This window comes from Penicillium concentricum, assembly GCF_028827145.1.
Source record: "Penicillium concentricum strain IBT 3081 chromosome Unknown utg000001l_segment0_segment0, whole genome shotgun sequence".
Lineage (NCBI taxonomy): Eukaryota > Fungi > Ascomycota > Eurotiomycetes > Eurotiales > Aspergillaceae > Penicillium > Penicillium concentricum.
Window position 1 is genome coordinate 957,439 of NW_026622754.1, and position 19,169 is coordinate 976,607.

General features: G+C 47.8%; 9 protein-coding genes across 9 annotated transcripts; 7 read left to right on the top strand and 2 right to left on the bottom strand.

Moving 5' to 3' along the window:
- Positions 1-523: 523 nt before the first annotated feature.
- On the bottom strand, positions 524-2,166 carry N7517_000365 (uncharacterized protein; the record flags this gene model as incomplete). Its single annotated transcript, XM_056718095.1, has 4 exons — positions 524-1,072; positions 1,130-1,325; positions 1,385-1,538; positions 1,593-2,166. The coding sequence occupies 4 exons, from the start codon at positions 2,164-2,166 to the stop codon at positions 524-526; spliced, it is 1,473 nt and encodes a 490-aa protein (XP_056582230.1).
- Positions 2,167-4,107: 1,941 nt separating this feature from the next.
- N7517_000366 (Prolyl 4-hydroxylase alpha subunit) lies at positions 4,108-5,080 on the top strand (the record flags this gene model as incomplete). Its single annotated transcript, XM_056718096.1, has 2 exons — positions 4,108-4,490; positions 4,513-5,080. The coding sequence occupies 2 exons, from the start codon at positions 4,108-4,110 to the stop codon at positions 5,078-5,080; spliced, it is 951 nt and encodes a 316-aa protein (XP_056582231.1).
- Positions 5,081-5,903: 823 nt separating this feature from the next.
- On the top strand, positions 5,904-7,285 carry N7517_000367 (uncharacterized protein; the record flags this gene model as incomplete). Its single annotated transcript, XM_056718097.1, has 4 exons — positions 5,904-6,054; positions 6,110-6,263; positions 6,323-6,542; positions 6,602-7,285. 4 exons carry the CDS (start codon positions 5,904-5,906, stop codon positions 7,283-7,285), a joined length of 1,209 nt encoding a protein of 402 aa, XP_056582232.1.
- Positions 7,286-8,453: 1,168 nt separating this feature from the next.
- N7517_000368 (uncharacterized protein) lies at positions 8,454-9,107 on the top strand (the record flags this gene model as incomplete). Its single annotated transcript, XM_056718098.1, has 2 exons — positions 8,454-8,542; positions 8,594-9,107. 2 exons carry the CDS (start codon positions 8,454-8,456, stop codon positions 9,105-9,107), a joined length of 603 nt encoding a protein of 200 aa, XP_056582233.1.
- A 513-nt stretch (positions 9,108-9,620) lies between these two features.
- On the top strand, positions 9,621-10,777 carry N7517_000369 (putative Coatomer subunit epsilon; the record flags this gene model as incomplete). Its single annotated transcript, XM_056718099.1, has 5 exons — positions 9,621-9,645; positions 9,703-10,081; positions 10,152-10,287; positions 10,359-10,597; positions 10,669-10,777. The coding sequence occupies 5 exons, from the start codon at positions 9,621-9,623 to the stop codon at positions 10,775-10,777; spliced, it is 888 nt and encodes a 295-aa protein (XP_056582234.1).
- Positions 10,778-10,978: 201 nt separating this feature from the next.
- Positions 10,979-12,228, bottom strand: N7517_000370 (putative 6-hexanolactone hydrolase; the record flags this gene model as incomplete). Its single annotated transcript, XM_056718100.1, has 3 exons — positions 10,979-11,691; positions 11,796-11,941; positions 12,023-12,228. The coding sequence occupies 3 exons, from the start codon at positions 12,226-12,228 to the stop codon at positions 10,979-10,981; spliced, it is 1,065 nt and encodes a 354-aa protein (XP_056582235.1).
- Positions 12,229-14,686: 2,458 nt separating this feature from the next.
- N7517_000371 (uncharacterized protein) lies at positions 14,687-15,631 on the top strand (the record flags this gene model as incomplete). Its single annotated transcript, XM_056718101.1, has 1 exon — positions 14,687-15,631. The coding sequence occupies one exon, from the start codon at positions 14,687-14,689 to the stop codon at positions 15,629-15,631; it is 945 nt and encodes a 314-aa protein (XP_056582236.1).
- A 1,255-nt stretch (positions 15,632-16,886) lies between these two features.
- N7517_000372 (hypervirulence associated TUDOR domain-containing protein) lies at positions 16,887-17,258 on the top strand (the record flags this gene model as incomplete). Its single annotated transcript, XM_056718102.1, has 3 exons — positions 16,887-16,982; positions 17,054-17,116; positions 17,184-17,258. 3 exons carry the CDS (start codon positions 16,887-16,889, stop codon positions 17,256-17,258), a joined length of 234 nt encoding a protein of 77 aa, XP_056582237.1.
- Positions 17,259-17,778: 520 nt separating this feature from the next.
- Positions 17,779-18,239, top strand: N7517_000373 (uncharacterized protein; the record flags this gene model as incomplete). Its single annotated transcript, XM_056718103.1, has 2 exons — positions 17,779-17,874; positions 17,928-18,239. The coding sequence occupies 2 exons, from the start codon at positions 17,779-17,781 to the stop codon at positions 18,237-18,239; spliced, it is 408 nt and encodes a 135-aa protein (XP_056582238.1).
- Positions 18,240-19,169: the final 930 nt, after the last annotated feature.

Consider the following 19,169-nt stretch of genomic DNA (forward strand, 5'->3'; position numbering starts at 1 on the left):
CAGATCCTGCAGGGTGCATGTTCGACAGCCTTGATGAACTTATCCAATCGCCTAGGTAGTACCAGCATTGCTATTCATGCTCCGTAAACTCTAGACCACTGTAATGAGGCCGTAATCAGGCGAGATATTGTCAGCCATGAAAGAATAAAAGTTAAATTTTATTGTAACGAGCTGATAGTAGGGATTCTAGATGATCTATTGGGGTATTTTTGAAATTAGGTCATTTTTCCTGTGAGGGAATTGTCTTAGGCGTCTAGTTGTTGGGGTTTGGGCTCGAATTGGGCGAATGGTTGATGCTGGAGACAAAGGTGGCAAATACTCCCAGATATAGTGGGTTTTCTGCTGTATAGCAATTTGCTGGAAGGCAGGAATACAGAGAAAGTATAGTGTGTAGATAAATATATTGGAATAACATAGAAAATGATATATCAACCGAAAGGGCGGGACAGACCACTCAGCAGAATATGTTGCAACTACCAATAGTAACGGTCGACTGCGATGAGACTGAAGTCTTAACCAGAAATCACTTCCAGAGGGGCACGAAGGCTGCAGCACAGTCAACGTGGTCCGAGACTGCAGAGCCAGCAGGCTTCAAACGACATCCGCCATTCTTCAACCAATGCGCTCCAATATAGTTATTAGCTTCCAATAGGTAAAGCTGCATGCATTCCTCGTGGGTTTTGGCTTCAGGCCTGGAGACCGATTGTGCTGTTGCGCCCACATAGCATTGGTTACATTTGACCCGGAATGGGTGGTTGCCAACATTAACAATCTGGTTGTCAACACATTGAGTGGGGTCGGGCTTTGGCTGTTGTGCGCCACACGATTTCTTGCCGCACCCCTCACACGCTCCAGAGCAACCTACAGAGTGAGCAGCGGCAAATCGAGGAGCTGTGATAGTTGGCGGACTGTCATTGTTGCTCAGATAGCACACTCGCTTGTTTTGGTCGAAGTCAACACTGCTGCATGAAGGGGAGCCTGCGCAGTGATCCATGCAATCTTCAAGGGTGGACACAGACTCAACATTGAGATACGGGGTGCCGTGACGCATTCCGCAGCTCATGTAGAAGGTCTAAATCGACTGTCAGTTGGGAGGATTATCTAAGTGGCTTGGGGAAGATCATCTTACCTCACCAAACGGGCTCACATAGATCTGGCCATTGCCCTCGGGACAGGTGGTAGCGCATCGGCGAGTTGTCATTGTGGGCTGCTTGGTAACCGGAGGGGAAGTCGGGAAGGCATGGAGCTGGCTTCCGTGGGAGGTTTGAGAAAAAGAACCGAAGTCGAGCAGATTGCAATAGAGGGTGGAAGGCTCGAACGACACACTGCACAACGTTAGGAAAACACTCTACCTCCTTGATGGGTGCGCCATGGGTTGACTCACGTTTCGCAGTTCGCGACATCTGCGCATTTCTTGAGACATTCCTCCATGCTCGAGACTTGCGGTGTACCGACAGACAAGGCGTTGGCTGAGCCTTGCGTACAGCACTGTAGGTAGTACCAGCTGCCATCAACTGTCTCGTAGATACTTCCATCGCCTGTATTGTATTAGAAGCCAAGAGCAATACCGGTGACGATCAGAAGTCACTTACTCGCAGGACAGGAGATTTGAGTGGTCACTGGTGGGGATTGATTGTATGCCTTGCGCGGGTTGGGACAGACCCAGGACCCAGGTGTAGTGCCACCGCCGTTGCCTGGTTGAACACCACCACCGCTGCCGGGCTGGATGCCACCGCTTCCAGGCTGAATTCCACCACTGCCGGGCTGGATCCCACCGCTGCCAGGCTGAATTCCACCACTACCGGGTTGGATACCTCCACTGCCAGGCTGGATGCTACCGCTGCCAGGCTGAATTCCACCACTACCGGGTTGGATACCTCCACTGCCAGGCTGGATGCTACCGCTGCCGGGTTGGATACCACCGCTGCCGGGTTGGATACCACCGCTACCAGGTTGAATGCCACCGGTAGCAGGGGCGGGGGCAGCAGGGGCGGGGGCAGCAGGGGCGGGGGCAGCAGGGGCGGGGGCAGCAGGGGCGGGGGCAGCAGGGGCAGGGGCGGGGGCAGCAGGGGCAGGGGCAGCAGGCCTGGGACCGGGCTTAATTTGGGCATTCGCAAGCCCAAGGAGGGCCGCCCCAATCAAATATAAAGTAATGTCAGGCTTCATTGTGTCTGAAATGATGAGGACCCAGAAAGTTTCGAAGATGATAGGGATGTGACAAGGCAGGAGGTAAGAGGCAGGGAAATATTTATAGAATGCGCAGATTGTAGAGGGATATACCAACTCCGGCTGGTCGTCTACTTGGCTCTCCCGAGTGAAAGATATCCTGTATTGCCGAGTACAGCGAAACTAAACAATCAATTCAATAGCTGCTAATTTGAGTGCCCCGCCCTCAGCTTCATGCGCGATACGAATGGCTTTTCTTGTCCAAGCTCGCAGTTTTTCATGCACGATCATGGATGATATCTCACGCTCAGCTTAGCCATCATATTGCTCTGGGGTGCAGAGCCAAGATACACTTCCAACGCAAGGCTTTCGTATCGACCAATGCAGATATCCGGACTAGATAATGCCGCAGCATGTATGACCGTGATCTCTATCACAAGAAACTTGCTTGCTTTTCTCAAAGGAATGTCTCTAGCCGACAGAGCATTTGCATGACCCACTATTCAGCTGGGTGTTGTGCAATATATTGAAGATGTGGAAATATGAGGAGGGGAAAACATCTAAGGTAAGCCTTGGGTGGTATAACAGCACCTAGCCCCAGCTCTCCAAGTATAAAGAGACCATTCGACCTTGTCAATTATCCATTATCCACTTCAGCCCCATACTATATATCTTTTTCGACGTCACCCCAAGCTACCAAAGGTATTTTCTCCTCCCCCTCCGACTCCGCCCATATAATAATAAACCTAGGGATCATCATCTACCAGTCCTTCAAAATGCAAATTACCAATCTGAAGCTTGTTATCCTGGCATCACTCCTCGGACAATCAGATGCCTTGTTTTTCAAGTGGACAAGGATTTCCAGTAATCAGTGCGCTATGTTGCCTTTTACCTTCGGATTCCCTGATCCCGGATGTCCTGGTGGTGCGGCGCTGCCAGCACCAGCTGTCCCAGCACCAGATCCAAAGGCAATCGCTGCGGCCTACTGCACCGGTATTGCGCCTGGTGCCATTGCTGTATTCCGAGCCGATGGCAGCCACTACGGCTGCTTCAACAACCCGTGCCAGGAGACCTTCCCTGGCAGCAATGAAATCAATGGTGTATGTAGATGATCGTGGACTGGACGGCCGCCGGGAAGAGCACCTGGAGGGATGAGCTAGTATAGGGAGAACGGACACTATGCAGTACTGTCAATTAGTGAGCAAATCTTCCGTGGTAGCTATTGGATTTATGTTGCCTAGTCGCTTTCATACTCTGTTTTGAATCAATATATAAGTTTTGCTGGTTCGCGGGCTCACTCTCTTTTCCTTGTAAGCACTATAACTGTACCAACTTCTCATATTTCATTCAATGTCTCGATAATTCTTACCAAGTTATGTAACTTACCACTCATTACGTCCTCGTGCATGCCCCTAGGGCTAGGGGTCATGATAGAATTTTTCCGAGGATTGAGACACATCATTTTGACAGGGATCTACAGTGATTTGTTCGCAGGTGCATACATAACATGCAGTTCGTGCACTTATATCTCACCTGCATATAACCCCACGATTTACGATAGATAACCTTCAGCTTGCCCCGTCCCGGCCTTGTGGGGTATTCAGCCTCCTGCATTCTCTGACCTGTCAAATGTCTTTCAATACATTTACGCTCGTCTATAATTACCCAAGGTATTGACTGGAAAATTTGCCACATGTAACAGTGGCTGTATGCCCAGGCGCGTAGGTCTTGGGATTTTTTGCTTTTCTCGTGCATACTAGCATGGATAGGTCGCATTGAATGAAGCTAGTTTATACTAGACTGTAAAGTGGCAAAATCCAAGATGTCCGTGATGAAATAGTCACGAATCTCGGGTATCTCCCAGTGCCCCCATCAAGTTTCTTCCACTCCCTAACACATCTACCCTTTCCTTCAATCTCATGTTCATTTGCTAACTTAACAATGGCCGTCAATACGATCGAAAGGTTTCATGTTACGATTCCACTGTCAATACAGTTTGAATCCAATGCGCAGGGCGTCCATGTCGTGGGTGTGTCCATGCCAGATGAGCGCGTTTCTATCACGGGCATCGACGACGGTCCGCCGTCGACTGCACAGATAAATTTCGAGCCCGATGACAAAGTATGGCCGGAGGGATTGCAGGACCTAGGCCTCATTGCCGCAAATGAGTCTCTTGCCTGTCCGGACTTTTCTCATATAGAGTACTTCACACTTCATGAGAATCCCCTTATCATCTATATCCCCAACTTTGTTTCTCCTGATGAGATTGCGCACTTGTTGGAAACTACGTACGATCAAATCCTCTCCGAAACTGAGCCATCGAGGTAATTAATGTTTGTCTTATAGGAAAGAAACCTTCACTCCATCTGTGGTCTACCGACAGGGAGTAAGTAGCAACGACGAAAATTTCCGAAAATCCGAGAACGCATGGCCTCCACGGGACGAGATTTTGCAATGCATCGAACAAAGGGCAGTCCGGTACCAGAACTTAGACTCAAAGCTGCTCATGGAACAGTTGTCTCTCCAACTTTACCGCGAGAATGGGTTCTTTTCTTATCACCACGACCAGTTCGACTCGCCGCCCAATCGCCTCAATCGCTATTCAACTTACAATGTCTTCTTAAAAGGCGACTGTACTGGTGGTGGCACTCATTTCCCTTTGATTCCTCGACCAACGGAAAGTGCCTGGTGCAACTACATTGACTGTGAATCGACGGAACCAGGAGTCATTTTCAAGCCAATTGCTGGCAGCGCTGTTTACTGGGTCAACATCCAGGAGGATGGACTTGGATATCGGGAAACACTTCATGCGGGTATGCCCGTAACCTCGGGTACTAAGGTTGGCATGAACATTTGGAGCTGGAAGGATAAGAGAGAGGATGTTAGCCAACAGGAAACTCTGCATGTACAATAATTTAGGACTAGCAAGCCCCGCTAGGTGAATTGATGTTGAGTGGTTTCTATTGGAGTATCACGCTTTACTTAGGCTCCATTTGATTTAGTCCTCAATGGGCTTCAAAAAATATACGGCTAGTCTTCTTAGGTCGAGAATCTTTTAATTTGTAATGCTTAGCTAGGCGCATTTCACATTTCCTTTCTATACTTGTCCAAGAACAGGCAAACGTGACTTCATTAGATAACTTGCGGGATAACCTGGACCCAACTATTCTAGCCCTGCACACGATCCTATCCTCGGGTGCTATTTATTTTTGCTTTTTAGTTATTCCGACGCGACAGGGGGTATGCCGACCAAATATTGAGGGGTATGCATATCGAGGGATATATGCGTTTATTCAATCTATTGAAATACAAGCCACAGAGTCATGGACAACTAGAAACTTTCCCGACGCAGCGTAAATGCATATCTAAGAACCACAGTGTGACCCCCTAATGCTCGGCATCGATAGACTATCCTAATATCTGCCAATTTGACTGACGAGTCGGTGCACATGCATAATCCAGGAAATGGCTTATCATGCGTCTACTGGGTTTTTTATTACGTGTCATTAACCGGACGATACCTGCGATCTTGAAATAACGCCAATACGGTTCACGACCCCCCTTCAGCTATGGGGTGGACGAGGTGGAGCTGAGAGCCGTGGGGAATTGACCGTCAAAGTGAGTGATCGACAGCTGAACCTGAAATGAGTATCCTAGAAATTTAGGGGTCAAGGTTGGTGAATATAAATACATCCATTCAACCGGTACTTTTTGAGTGTCAGTGACCATCAGTCAATATGGGATTTCTAAAGCTGTCCACAAATGCACTTGTCCTACTCAATCTGTACCTTGCTCAGGCGATTGATGCTAGAACATGTGATGGTACACAGGTAACAACGCTAAAGACCAACCAGGTGGTCATCAAGGGTGTCCCCCAGTGTCCTCAAAGTGAATGATTCTCCTTCTGTGAATTCCAGTGGCTAGCTAACTAAACATCTTTCAGATGATGGCGATATTATCGAGACCAGTGATGGTGGCTACTACACCTTCCAGTGTTGCATGCACGAGTCTAAGGGCTCAAGCCTCATCAAAAATGTGCAGACCACGGGGTATGATGACTGCATCAACCAGTGCACCTTGACAGATAGTTGCAAAGCGTAAGTACTTCACATTCAAGAAAGATATATATTTTTACCTGACAACCATTACGGGGAAGGTTCCGCTACGTCTTTGGTGACAACGGCGATGAAAAAGCTGGTGATTGTAAGCTTTATGGAAGTGGCACGTTCTCAGATGGAAAGTGTGGAAACACGCTACACGACTGGGCCTATCTCACCGATCCTCCGGTGATCGAGATCCCGGAAAGCGTGCGAGCAGCATGCTCAACCGAGTGCCCAGATGCGGATGGTCAGATCTACACTGCCAAGAACAAGCAGGTGAGTGTTTTTCGGATCATTTATGGTGCATCGTTGGATAATCACTAACAATATTTTAGGTATTCCACTTGGACTGTCAGAAGCGCCATGGGACAGCTTGGTTCCACAAGCTGGATTCCAACTCCTTGAAGGAATGCACAGATTCCTGCGCCTCGTTCATCGGATGCCAGAGTGTCGATTACCACAAGCGCACTAAGAAATGCTACCTCGGCAAGCGTACCTCAAAGCCCACCCTCGACGCTTCCGGATGGGCAACCGCTTATTCTATTGGTTGCTCGGGAGCGTGCACAGAGGACTCCTGTGGTAGTTCATGTGGGTCAACTGCTCCTCCAGTCAACATAACTCCTACGCCGGAGCAGGAACAAGAGCCTATTGTTCCAGAAAGCCCTCCCCCGGCCATAATTACCCCAGAGCCGGAACAAGATCCAGAGCCCATTGTTCCAGCCAATCCCGCCCCAGCTCCTGCACCTAAGGAGGTGAATTGCAACGATGACAATAACTCCCAAGTCGATCTAGATGGAACAAAGTACGAGATTCGTTGTGACAAGCAATACCGTGACAACAGCCGCTATGTTGCATCAGGAATCTCCTACACTGAATGCCTGAAGCTATGCAGTGCAGATTCGACCTGCAACTCGGTTGATTACTGGGACCCTAGTGGTGGTCAGTCCTGCTATCTCTTCAGCGGCACTGGAGAACCAGCCCACTCAACCAATATGAATTGGGCTGCCTTCAAAGTTTGATGGGGCGAAGATCCATCTAATGTCATTGATCTGGGTGATGTGGACTGAACGTTCTGTCTAATTTAGAAATGAGGATGGCAGGCTTTTGGGTCCATTGCGCCAACCTATGTACAAGCCCTTATAAGCATGAGATTATTTCTCTATTTTAGATAGTTTCATGAACTCGATATATGGCCTACTCCAAAGCATCTACGATGTTCAAATCTATGTATAAAGGTTGATAGCAGCTTGTTAGCCTTTTGCCAGCGAAAAGCTCGGTTGGCGCGATGGACACAAAACCCTGCCGTAAATGAGAAACATGAACGGAGAAGTAGTTATTGTGTAAGGCAATGCAGTGCACTCACTACTTGTTTGGACCTTAGTTGAATATGATTGCACCATCTTGAGCTGTATGTACCGACGATAGCCTATAGACGTCGTACAAAGCGTGATTCATAAGGCTGGATCCTGCATTTGAATCAACAGCCCACCGCTTGTTGTAGTAACGATGTTGTAGGACTATCTGATACTAGGCATTCACTACATCCATCACATAATGCTACATAACCAGCCATATATCTTCATTTCCCCCGATTTCTACCCCCACTACTGGCGATGATATCTCGTCTTCGGTGTGGTCTTCTACCATCACTATGGTGTATGTCGGCTTGTCCCTATTTGGGAAAGTACCTTTTTCATTGATATGTTCTTTTCATTATAAGGTTTTCTACTGTCGGGGCGGTTCCTGACTTTGAGATGTACTTTCCTCATTGCGGTGATTCCGACGCTCCTTCTATCACCCCCGAAACAGCTTTCATCCTGGCAACCATAGATGTAGCCTTTAATATACCTGTACTAGGGAAAGTACGGTTGAAGTATAATCTTTAATTCTATAGAACTCGATGCCGACTCTCAAGAAGGCTTAGCTCTCAAATCATGTTCTATATATATACGGCATTTGAATCCATTTCTCTTCTTCTTATTTATTACTTCTCCATCTATCTCCTCTAACTATTAAATCATCCTGCCATCAGGTATATATCTAATACACTTCAGGTATACCTCAACTGGCCCTCACTAGAGAGTATATTGAATACTCGATCGACTCCAGGAGATACACCACAACAACCCCCAATCCCTTCCAGGCCTTGTAACAAAAATAAACCAAGGCTACATACAACATAGCACGATGTCAACCGTGCAAATCTACTACGAACCGCCCGAAGACTCCAACTGGCTCGAGGCCTTCTACGGAGACAACGAAAGCATGGACCGAAGGTAAACACCTATATCCAAGTCTACTCTAGTATGTATTAACATAGACTATAGGACACTTGAGATCCATCAGGTTAAAGTCCACCGGGTGGTCATCACTCCCAACATCACCTACCACCCCCACAAAGCCTTTCGACCCGAACAACAACGACTCCCCCAGTTCTCCCGAAGTTCCTCCCTCGATTTGCGAACGCTGGGTCCAATGAAGCTGGAGCACGAACCCCCAATCCCGACACTCCGCAGCGAGTCATCTATTCATCGGCTGTACAGTACAATCCGCCGACACGCGCCAAGGCAGACATTCGCTGAGTTCCTATACGAAGAAGGAGACTCAGCCTCACCACCCACTACTGCGACTGACTCGGAGTACGAAAATTGTTTGCTCCCATACTGTGGAGCCTTACCACGGCCCTCCGGGGAATCATCTATCGCCGCCGCCGCTTCCTCACCATCGCCCTCTTCGGCTACCAACCCTGAGCTCCAGCTGTTGCCTGTTGTAGTTATGCAAGTTGTATCGAGCAAGACCCACAAAGCATGTCGGGCCTTGAAGAAGAGATTTCTTCAGTGATCCGTAGAGAGGGATTTGATGCAAATTATATTGTCTGTTGTCGCCGGCACCAAACCATATTGCGCCAGCGAGGGAAGAAGGGAGCAGACACGGGGTACTCTTTCCAGCTGGGGGATTTATCCCACAAGGTTTCAACCCGGTTGGTTTTAACGAGGCCTCAACTTATGTACATATATCACCAATTTGTTTTTTTTTTTGTTTCATGGGATTTTCAATATTAGTCCCATGTTGATACCCTGTACTACTAGTTTTTGGCAATGAATAAATAAATACTCAAATTCTCCGAATCTCAAGTCCGAAACCGTAGAAATAATCATAGATTTGTAGATGGAATGTCGATGAAGTGTGAAGTGCTGATGGAAATGTATAGATTCAAGGCGGTCGGCCCACCTGCCCCTTGTTATCTCGGCAGAGTTGCCTCTCCACCATGAAGCCACCGTGAACAACTGCGGCCACAGCGCATCATCAACAACAACCCATTTCTCTCGAACCAATTCCTCCACAACAGCCAACATGGATCCCTTTTCTGCAGAGGGCGGTAAGCCTTTCATCCCTCTCTACACCCCCGATCACCGCTAATCCAGCTTCCCCGCAGAGCTCCTCAACATCCACAGCGCCTTCCACTCCGGACAATACCAGAATGTGATCGACTTCGACACCGCCGCGCTCTCCCCCGAGAACCAACTCCCCGCCCAAGTCCTCAGACTCCGCGCCCAGATTGCCCTCGGCCAGTACGAGGAAAGCCTCGCCGAGCCCTCCATCGAGGAGGACAGCCCCGACCTGTCAGCCGTCAGGGCCCTGGCCCTGCAGTCCACTGGAAAGACAGATGCTGCCCTGCAGCTCGCACAAGAGCTAGCAGAGAACTACCCCGAAAATAACACCGTGCAAGTTCTCGCTGCTACCGTGCTCCAGGCCCAGGGACACAGCGAAGAAGCTCTGGCCCTGCTGTCTAAGCACCAGGGTAACCTCGAGGCGTGAGTACACCCGTCGCAAGGAGACTGCGATATAGCGGAGCATATTGGTCTGACAATCTATGTGTATTAGCGTCTCCCTCATTGTCCAGATCCAGCTCCAACAAAACCGGACCGATCTCGCGCTCAAGGAAGTCCAGGCTGCCAAGCGCTGGGGTCAGGATTCGCTGCTGGTCAACGTTGCCGAATCGTGGGTTGGCTTGAGAGTTGTATGTCGATGAGAAACTTGCAATCCCCTGGTCCATGTGTATGAGTGCTGACTTGTGTTTCTACTGTACAGGGCGGCGAGAAGTACCAGTCTGCTTTCTACGTATACGAGGAGCTCGCCTCCGCACCCGGTACCTCCGCACCGCTCTCTATCGTCGGTCAGGCCGTCTCTGAGATCCACTTGGGTCGTTTGCCCGAGGCCGATGCCGCCCTCACCTCCGCCCTTGAGCAATACCCCACCGACGTCGAGTTGATCGCCAATAGCATTGTTTTGAATGTTTTGGCTGGCAAGCAGACCGAGGACCTGGAGTCGTATGTTACCCCGTCACCGCTCCATTCATACGAGATAGTGAACCTGATGCTAACTTCCGTCTCTCGTCTAGCCGGTTACAGCAGGTCCAACCCACGCACCCCCTTCTTACCGATATCCAAGAGAAGAGCGAGTTCTTCGATACTGCGGCGGCTAAGTTCTCCGCTAAGGTCTCGTCCTAGAGTAATCTAAATGCTGTTTCATATATTTGTTGTTTTGTTTAATCCGAGTCAGGGGAGCCTATCCTGCTTGTTTATGAAAAGACACGACCTTTCAACCGATTCCATGTTTCCTATCTGTAATTTGGTATGAGACATGGGCACAACAAAACCTGGCTCTAGCCAACCCATCTTTCTGCTCGTATCACCATGACAATAAATAAATCACAGCCGAGCAGGCAACCACCGTCGCAATTCCGTCTTAGTCTGAGACTCCTCCTTGGTCATAGTATAGAACGGCGCATCATGCGACTCATCCTGCCCAACCACAACAGTAATCTCCTCATAAACCGATTTAATCTTCTTCACAAATTCCTGGATAGGCGAAAGCAAGATCTCATCCCCACCAACAAGCACCAAAATCCCCTCCGCCTTAACACCCCTCCACCACTCAGCCGGCGCATTAAACGGCTCATTCCAATTATCCGCCGGTTTATCCCCCCGATACGAATCAGACCACCGAGTCAAAACCGACGACGTAACAATGTCCTTCCATTGATTGTCCTTCATCGATGGCCACTCCGTACTAAAGTTAATCCAGGGCGCGTATGTAAACGCGCCCGCCAATGGCGCCGACAGTACCAAAGGCTCGATCTCAGGGTGCGGGTGAGACAGGTGCAGCAGTGTCGCGGCAGTCAGGTTCCCGCCCGCGGAGTCCCCGCCAATAATTACGTTGGCGGGTGAGCGGCCTGTCTCGTTGATGATGTAGCGTAGGGCCTCGACGGCTTGGCGGAGCTGGGTTGGGTACGTCGCGTGTGGGGTTAGCGTGTACCGGGGGAAGAACACGGCTAGGTCGTGGCCGGTTTCGTTCAAGGCTTTCAGCATCTCCAGCCAGAATTCGAAGTACGCAGCAATGGCGGGCATGGCGAAACCGCCGCCTGGGTTTTGTTAGTACTTTGCCTGTTCTCGGATATATTGTGTGATTTTCGCTCTGTAGGTGCGAATTACTCCGCGTGTTACACGGCAGTGATTGGGGACGCACCGTGATAGTATATAATCACGTTCTTGGCGTTTTTATTTCCGATCCAATGGCCCTCTGCGCCATGTGGGAGGGCGACGGTCTCGGGTTCGAGGCCACGCTTCTTCATGACGTCTGCGTAGGCGACTGAAGTTGGGGGAGTGAGGTACCTGCGCGACACATCAATTTCATGTCCATTCTCATCCATGCATTATTCGGAGCTATGTGCAGAAAAATCAGAGAAAACATACTGTGTCTGCCGATCCGACCGACGATCAACCACTTTCCGAATCACAGATGCCAGAACATGGTGGTCGTAGCGCTTGGGGCTTCCTTTACCCCGAAAAACACCAGTAATAGCAGCATACACCATACTGGCGTACACTGACAAGTGCAGGAATGGGAGATCGGCTTTTTCCCAGAACCCAAGCTGGGGGGAATCATCTTTGGACGCCATGATTATAAATTTGAGTAATTCAAGCTCTTGGGGAAGGAGAAGGGGAGCTGGGCTAGGTGTCGACTTTATAGCTTCCCTCCCCGCTCTTTGGATTCCCTCGGCTGTGGGGCATGCAGGATGTGAAGCCGTCGGGTGCTGATTGGCTTTGCGCAGATCTGCATCGTGATATCTCCAGGGTTTCCGCTTTAGCGCCGAGTTCGGCGTATGGGCGTTTTGAGGGGATTTGGTCTGCAAGCTGTATGATGGAAATTGGGATTGAACTTACTTGTGTATATGGAGAAAGAAACTTAAAAAGAGAGGAGATATATAGAAATTTAGCAAACAACCTCGGACCTCGGGGACCATACCTGTCAAGAATGTCAAGGAATGTTGGACAGATGCCGAAGATACCTATTATGAGAATACTGTTCCACGTCAGCTAACTGGATGTACGTACCTGGACCAATGATCCCGGTATATTTGAGACAAAAATATGACGGCACGGTTGTGGACTTGGGGACTGGCGCCCTTGTAGCAAATGCGTCGAAATTCTGCTCTTGTCGAGATAATTAAGAGACTATTCACTAGAGTCAGAAGGTGACAAATGTATAATAGCTACCTAGATAGAACAAGGGGACTTAGTTCAAGGAGAATGAATGGCTATGAGGCCACTTCTGGTTGAGTTCTAATCGACAAAGGCTAGAAAAAAGGAATGCTATAGTCGATAGAGGTTGGTAACAGAGATAAGAATACCTAGGCCCGGATGGTTAGTCTGAATAGAGGGAAAATGGGATGGGAAATTTGCTTAGGCGATGAGTATTCAGTGTTTCCTGTACCACAAGCGTAGTGTGGATGACAAGGAAGCAAGCAGCACCATGAAAGCTGTTTCTTCGCTACTTGGCGAGGTCAGAAGGAGAACGGGTGGATATAGAAAGACAGTTGGTGTGTGTGTATGTTTATATACGTGTGTATGTGGGAAAGAGAGAGGTCCCACAGGAAACACAGCCTACCTAGCTCCAAGGCTCCTACTGACATCGCGTATCAGCCTCACCAACTGGTGTGATCTGGCTAATTTCCATGTCTCCAACTGGACAATGATAGAGGCAGTCAGCCAATAAAGCCGGGATTTCCGATTAAACACGACACATGTGGTAAGCAAGATAGCGCAGACGAAAACACGTAGTGATTAGCAAGGGACTCGTGGCCATAGGAAGTGTGAAGCATGATGCCCGACGATACGTGTGTTTTCTTAACACAAAGGAGTATGAGGCTATGTAATGATTTAGCAAGCGGATTGGAATTGAAAACAGGAAAGAAAACGCATGGCTTGAAACGCGCACCTTCAACATTTCACCATTTGAACTCTACTACTATTTAGGTTTAAGTTGGTGCAACACGTCGTCAAACGGCTTGGATATCAGATCAAAGGTGTTGGACACAAGGAAGTCTTGTAGAATGCAAATGACATCACTTAATAGGGCTTGATATGCTGGATACGGGTCTTTGGTGAATCGACAAGTTGTGAACACCCCTAGTCCTGTGCTGATAGGTGCTTAAGTGACCCTCATAATACCCTGCCAAGGGCTAACATGTCACTATACCCAACGAGATTTAGGTTTTACCGGCTTTTCAGGGCGCCCAGTCGTTTGAAAGGCCTGAGAACCAGAAAGGCCAGGTTCCAGTTTCGCCTTTCATTCCCTGCTGTCTTTGGTCAATCAGAGGGCACATCACCACCACACGAACAGCTTATTGCCTCAGCTTTGTTGGCTCAAATGGAGGCTTTCAGTATTTATATCACATTCATTACTCGGGCTTCATTTCACTTTGTGTGGATTTTGTAGTGAGGGTGCAGGTTTCACCTCCATCCTAGTAGACATTCTATGGATATTACCCATGCCACATAATTGAAACTATGGGGTGGCTGAGACTGAGGTCGTCAGCTGCCTATCGAAATATTACATTAGGCGCCAGAATTTGATCTGTGTTTGGAACACGGTACGTCTCAAAAGCCATCCTCTTGGTAAATAATAGAGCTCAATATGAGAATAGAAGAACGCTCTACTGGGTGTCATGAGTTACCGTTCTCACATTTTCGGTGATTATAATCAGGGCAGATATTCAATTCGATGGTCCCTGCCAGACTCAACAGCTCAGTGGTAATTGTGTGTCTCAATCATGGGCCATCACGTCTAACAATATTCCGGTTGGGTCAGAAGTCGATGCGTATTTACCAACTTCTATCAATTGCAATATCTCCTATAGCAGAGCTCAGCCTCACTTCTTCTGGAAATGCCCAAGGGTAGGCCATAGCAGCGGGAAACAGTATATAAGGAGACAATTTTCCAATGTCTTCTAATTCTCAACTTCTTCTTTCCGTCTAAGTCTCACCTTCCTGACTGATAAGCTTCCATAACCTGCTGTTTCCCAAACTAAATATTTGCCATCTACCACTGCACCCAACTCAAGTCAACGCGACAACATGAATCCCTCCAGAGAGTCTGTGCAAGCACTTCATGCCGATCGGCTTGTTGATTTCATGCTCATGGCGTACTTGACCTTGTTAGACCCATCTGGTTTCACCAGACGCGAGATCTATGCGCTTTTCAGCAATGTGAAAGAGTCCTACTTTCTTGAATGGATCCTTCCCCTATTCAAGGAGGGCCTTCCTGATCTTTCCGAGATTGAAATTGTTATTCAACGCCTCCTTGATACTGGTCTTTTGGTTCTTGATTGTGGTGAAAATACACAACATAATGTTAACAATCATTTCAAAATCAGCTCAGACGTCCGCGGATGGGTTCAGAGCGAGCTTTTGGCCTCTGACGAGAGTTCACTACCGACGAATTTAGCTACGCTTGCCATAGAGACTGTTGCGTATATGTTTCGCCGCGGCATCGTGCAAAACCCTGCTCCCCACATGAGGAGTACATATGATTATGCAGAAATGGTTCCCTACGGCCTTCGCATCATCCCTCTCCCGGATCTCATGCTGTTTGTCGATGGTTTATACCGCAACGGTGACTTCGAATACGCCGAGAGAATTGCGCAGCAAATTAGCGATCAACACGCCGACAAGATTCCTGAACGTGGCAATCAATGGGTCGGATTTTCTAGTGAGGGAGATTTTGTCAAAATGTACATGTTTCTTACACGCTGCTACCGGCACAAACCCAACCCCAACTACCTTACGATCAACAATTCGTATCTCCGAGCATTAAAACAAGCACACAGGGACCTCGACTCGGACAACACCATCAGGCGTGGCTGTGAAAGAGAATATAACCATTTTCTTGAGTTTCTTAAGCTGAAAGAGTCAGAGGCTAGCCTGAAAACATTGGTGTCCGAGATGGAGGTACAGATTTTGTCGCTAAGGAATAGACTTGCTGAGGGGGGCTTTGAGCAGTGGGCCTGTGATTTGGGATAGTTGAAGGGCCAGGCTGCTTTCGAATTCTGACCTAGCTCGAGCGGACAGTGTGAGGAAGATGTCCGCAGTCAACGGGGGCCTGGCAATTATGTGGAAGACAGGAATGGGAAAGACTTGTGGTGAACACTGCAAGAGTGCACCAGGCCATACGGTGCTTTATTGGCCGTGAGTAGGAGATCATAACACGCTCTTTAGTCGATTGGGTACCCTTTTGCTTTTTTCTTTGGCCGTTTGTGCTAATTTGGAGATTGACGCGAATATTTTACACTCTTTTTTCACTCATAGCCTATAATCAATACTTTTTGATGAGCATGTTTCCAATTCATGAGATGTTAGATAGGTGTGATGACATGTAATGGGTCTATTAGCTACCAAGTTAGGGAACTTCGATTCTCAACAGTCAAAACATTTGCATAATTAGATAAAAACCAATCCAAGTCATCGAACTAGGGGGTGGCTGAGACTCAAGCCATCGTTTCCTACGGAATACAGGTATATTATCTTTCCTTGGGGAATGTACCCACATTCAGAACACATTTAGAACACAGTACGTGTTTGCCTGTCTCAGATGCCATGATCCTAGTAAATAATGACGCTCGTAAGAACCCTCTGTTGGATATCAAGAGCCCAACCACTTTTACTTTTGGTATTTATAATTAGCGCCAGTAAGTCTGTGTTATTCCAACTAAGGGTACTCGCCAGGCAAGGAACGTCATTCGTCGCCCTAGAGTTGGTTGTATAATCCAACCACATAACATTGGAGTGGTTAAGTCCAATGAAACTCCATCGTCACCCTTGTCAAGTATTCGTTGCCTATCAGAATTTTCTCCCTCTAGGGAGTCAGCCTGCTCCAAGGCAAATACATCAGCGGCAATTTGTATGTACGGAGTCAGAATCCCGGTCTCTTCTTGTTCCTAGCATCCCCTTTTCACACAAGACTATAAAGTATGTTTAGCCGCTTATGCAACGTTGTGGTGTCTCTTTAGTGGTCTCTTTGGTCCTCTGTCGTCGAGACTGGCCGAGCCTACGCCTACTCTGGCCCATTGGCGATCGGCCACAACCTATCAATAGCGCCATCTGTCCAAATTAGATGAACCTAGAGGGATGAGGTACATATGAGATCATCGTGGCTCTATAGAGTGCAACCCTTGCCCCAACAAATATATGTAGCAAGGTGCTTTAGTCCCAATAATATCCAGTATACTCAATTTGAGGTTATTCACCTGTTCCATCTTCCCCAGAAACGTTTGACACCATGGGTGATAACAAAGTTACAGACAAACACGGCAATGTTATTAATCCCGGCGATTATGTTGGAACCAGGATTCGCGGCGGAACGCATGAAGGACCTGTTAGTGAAAGATAACAACTTATGGAGAACTATTTGTGCTTATGGAGTGTGCTGATTACTCATATATTTAGGTGGAAGAGATAATCACAGACAAGCAACGAGCAGAAGAGGTTAATGTGAAAAATCCGCCAAAAGTGAGCAGAATTTTATGGGCTAAAGTGACTAGATGTATCATGCTAAGGACGCGTGATCTTTGAACAGGTACGCTTCCAGAACAAGGATGGTAAAATGGTGGCCCACAATCCAGGCACCCTGGAACTCGACTACACCCAATAAAAGCTAAATCGAAGTTACTATATTTGTGTTTGTGTTATGGTGATGAGCCTTGTATTTTATGTCGAGTGCTACATGCTTACTGTAGAATGACGAGATTTATTTCTCGAGTGCTAGCTTGGGGCGCACGCCTATTAATCAATAGTTCTCGCCCTGTCTAAATGAAATCAAGTATGGCATGCCATTCAAATCCAAAACGATAAGCTACTGAAAGAAGCGTACTGGCTCCGGTATTTGATAGTATCTTTGACTTGAATGTTCGAGTTATTTATGGCTTTTCTTTTAGTCTCTAGAGGAGCAACTGTAAAGTCCTACCTAAGTTACATTTTTACGTCATCCGCACTTCATCCTCGCCATTGACAAGTCGAAGCAATGACTAGACAGTTCACTAAACAATAGCAGCTACTTCTAGGGTATACCACATAGTTACATCATAGTCCTCGAAATATAAGAACCGAGAATTAGTGTATGATAACCGAGTTTTTTACTACTTCTAAGCACTGAAAGGAAATACGGATTCATAATGAGTCACTCGTCAAAGGCCAATAACGCCGCGAATGTCAAACAGGGTGCTTTTAGGCCCTCAGTTCCTCGCGAAGGGCCAGTTACCACTGAGGGTGTATGTTTGACTTTAGAACCTATGATATTACACCGCATTAATTAAGCCTACAGCATCCAGTCAACGAGTTTGACCAGCGCTCCGAAAACCGCGCTCAGGCATTCCCTCCCGGCTCAGCCCCAGCAAGCGACTCCTATAGCGGCGAGCCCAGTGAAAACTACAACCTCAATATGAACGAGGAGGAAGAAGAAGGGACTACCTACACATCGGCTGCGGATATGTTTACGGGAGCCACCTCTGGGGATGTGAACCGCGGCCTAGGCAGACCGATGCACGGCCAGACCAGCACGGAGGTTAGACATAACGGCGCGCACGGCCGCAAGAAGCAACCATCCGGCCTGGAAGGTATTGGCAATTCTATGTAAGATTGTTGGATTGAGTGCCAGCTTGCAGAACAGCGTGGTCTCGAGTGAGAAGAGACCACTGTGAGTGGCACACGTGGCGACAAGGTTGCTCATCCCAGTGCTGAATGTATCAACGCAAGTGGTTGGTAAATAATCTAAACTGTGGATAGCCTTGATTCTTTGGACTATACAGAAGAGTAATGTACTCACATCATATCGTTACACTGGCCTTGGTCAGATTGTAGGTGCTCAGGTACTCTTAGGCCTTGAAACTATTAACATTCTCTATAAGCCTATCATATTTCCCTGAAACAGTCAATTGAACTAAATATCACATCTGATATCTCTTATGTTGGGCATGTGGCTTCTTCGGCAACCGCTGAGAGTTCTACTCCATGAAACAGATATCCATCTAGCTGGCTGACATATTCGTTAGCTTGAAACCTAAACTACTGAATATTGGCGCCAAAGAGCGAAGGTATCCCGGTTAATACTTCGTGGGTCACTCTCCTCGCGATGGTATGTTTTAACTGTGCGTCTCGATTTTGTTGATGGCTATCTGGTTTATAACTTAACTCCCTATTGGTTTGCACTAGATAATTATATATCTTGTAGCATCGGGTTGGCCTTTGTATAATATTTCAATAACAATAACTGTATTCCGGAAAATGACAATCTCACAAAGTTAACAAGTTAATATAGAGCCCAAGCCTTAAATCCAGTACTGCTGCTGCCCTAGCGACACCACCGGCTAACAAGTTGGTCATAAATCTTGTCGTCTGACTGCCCTGTGGAATCCAAGTTGCGAGCATTGATGATCTCCTGTCGTAAATCAAAAGCCTCTTTGAATGCCCGATCCGCTTCTTTTTAATGCTCATCGCGTTTGGCTTCGTCCAGCAGTAGCAAGACTTTATAGGTACAGCTAATTCTGTACAAGACCCGGGCACGATC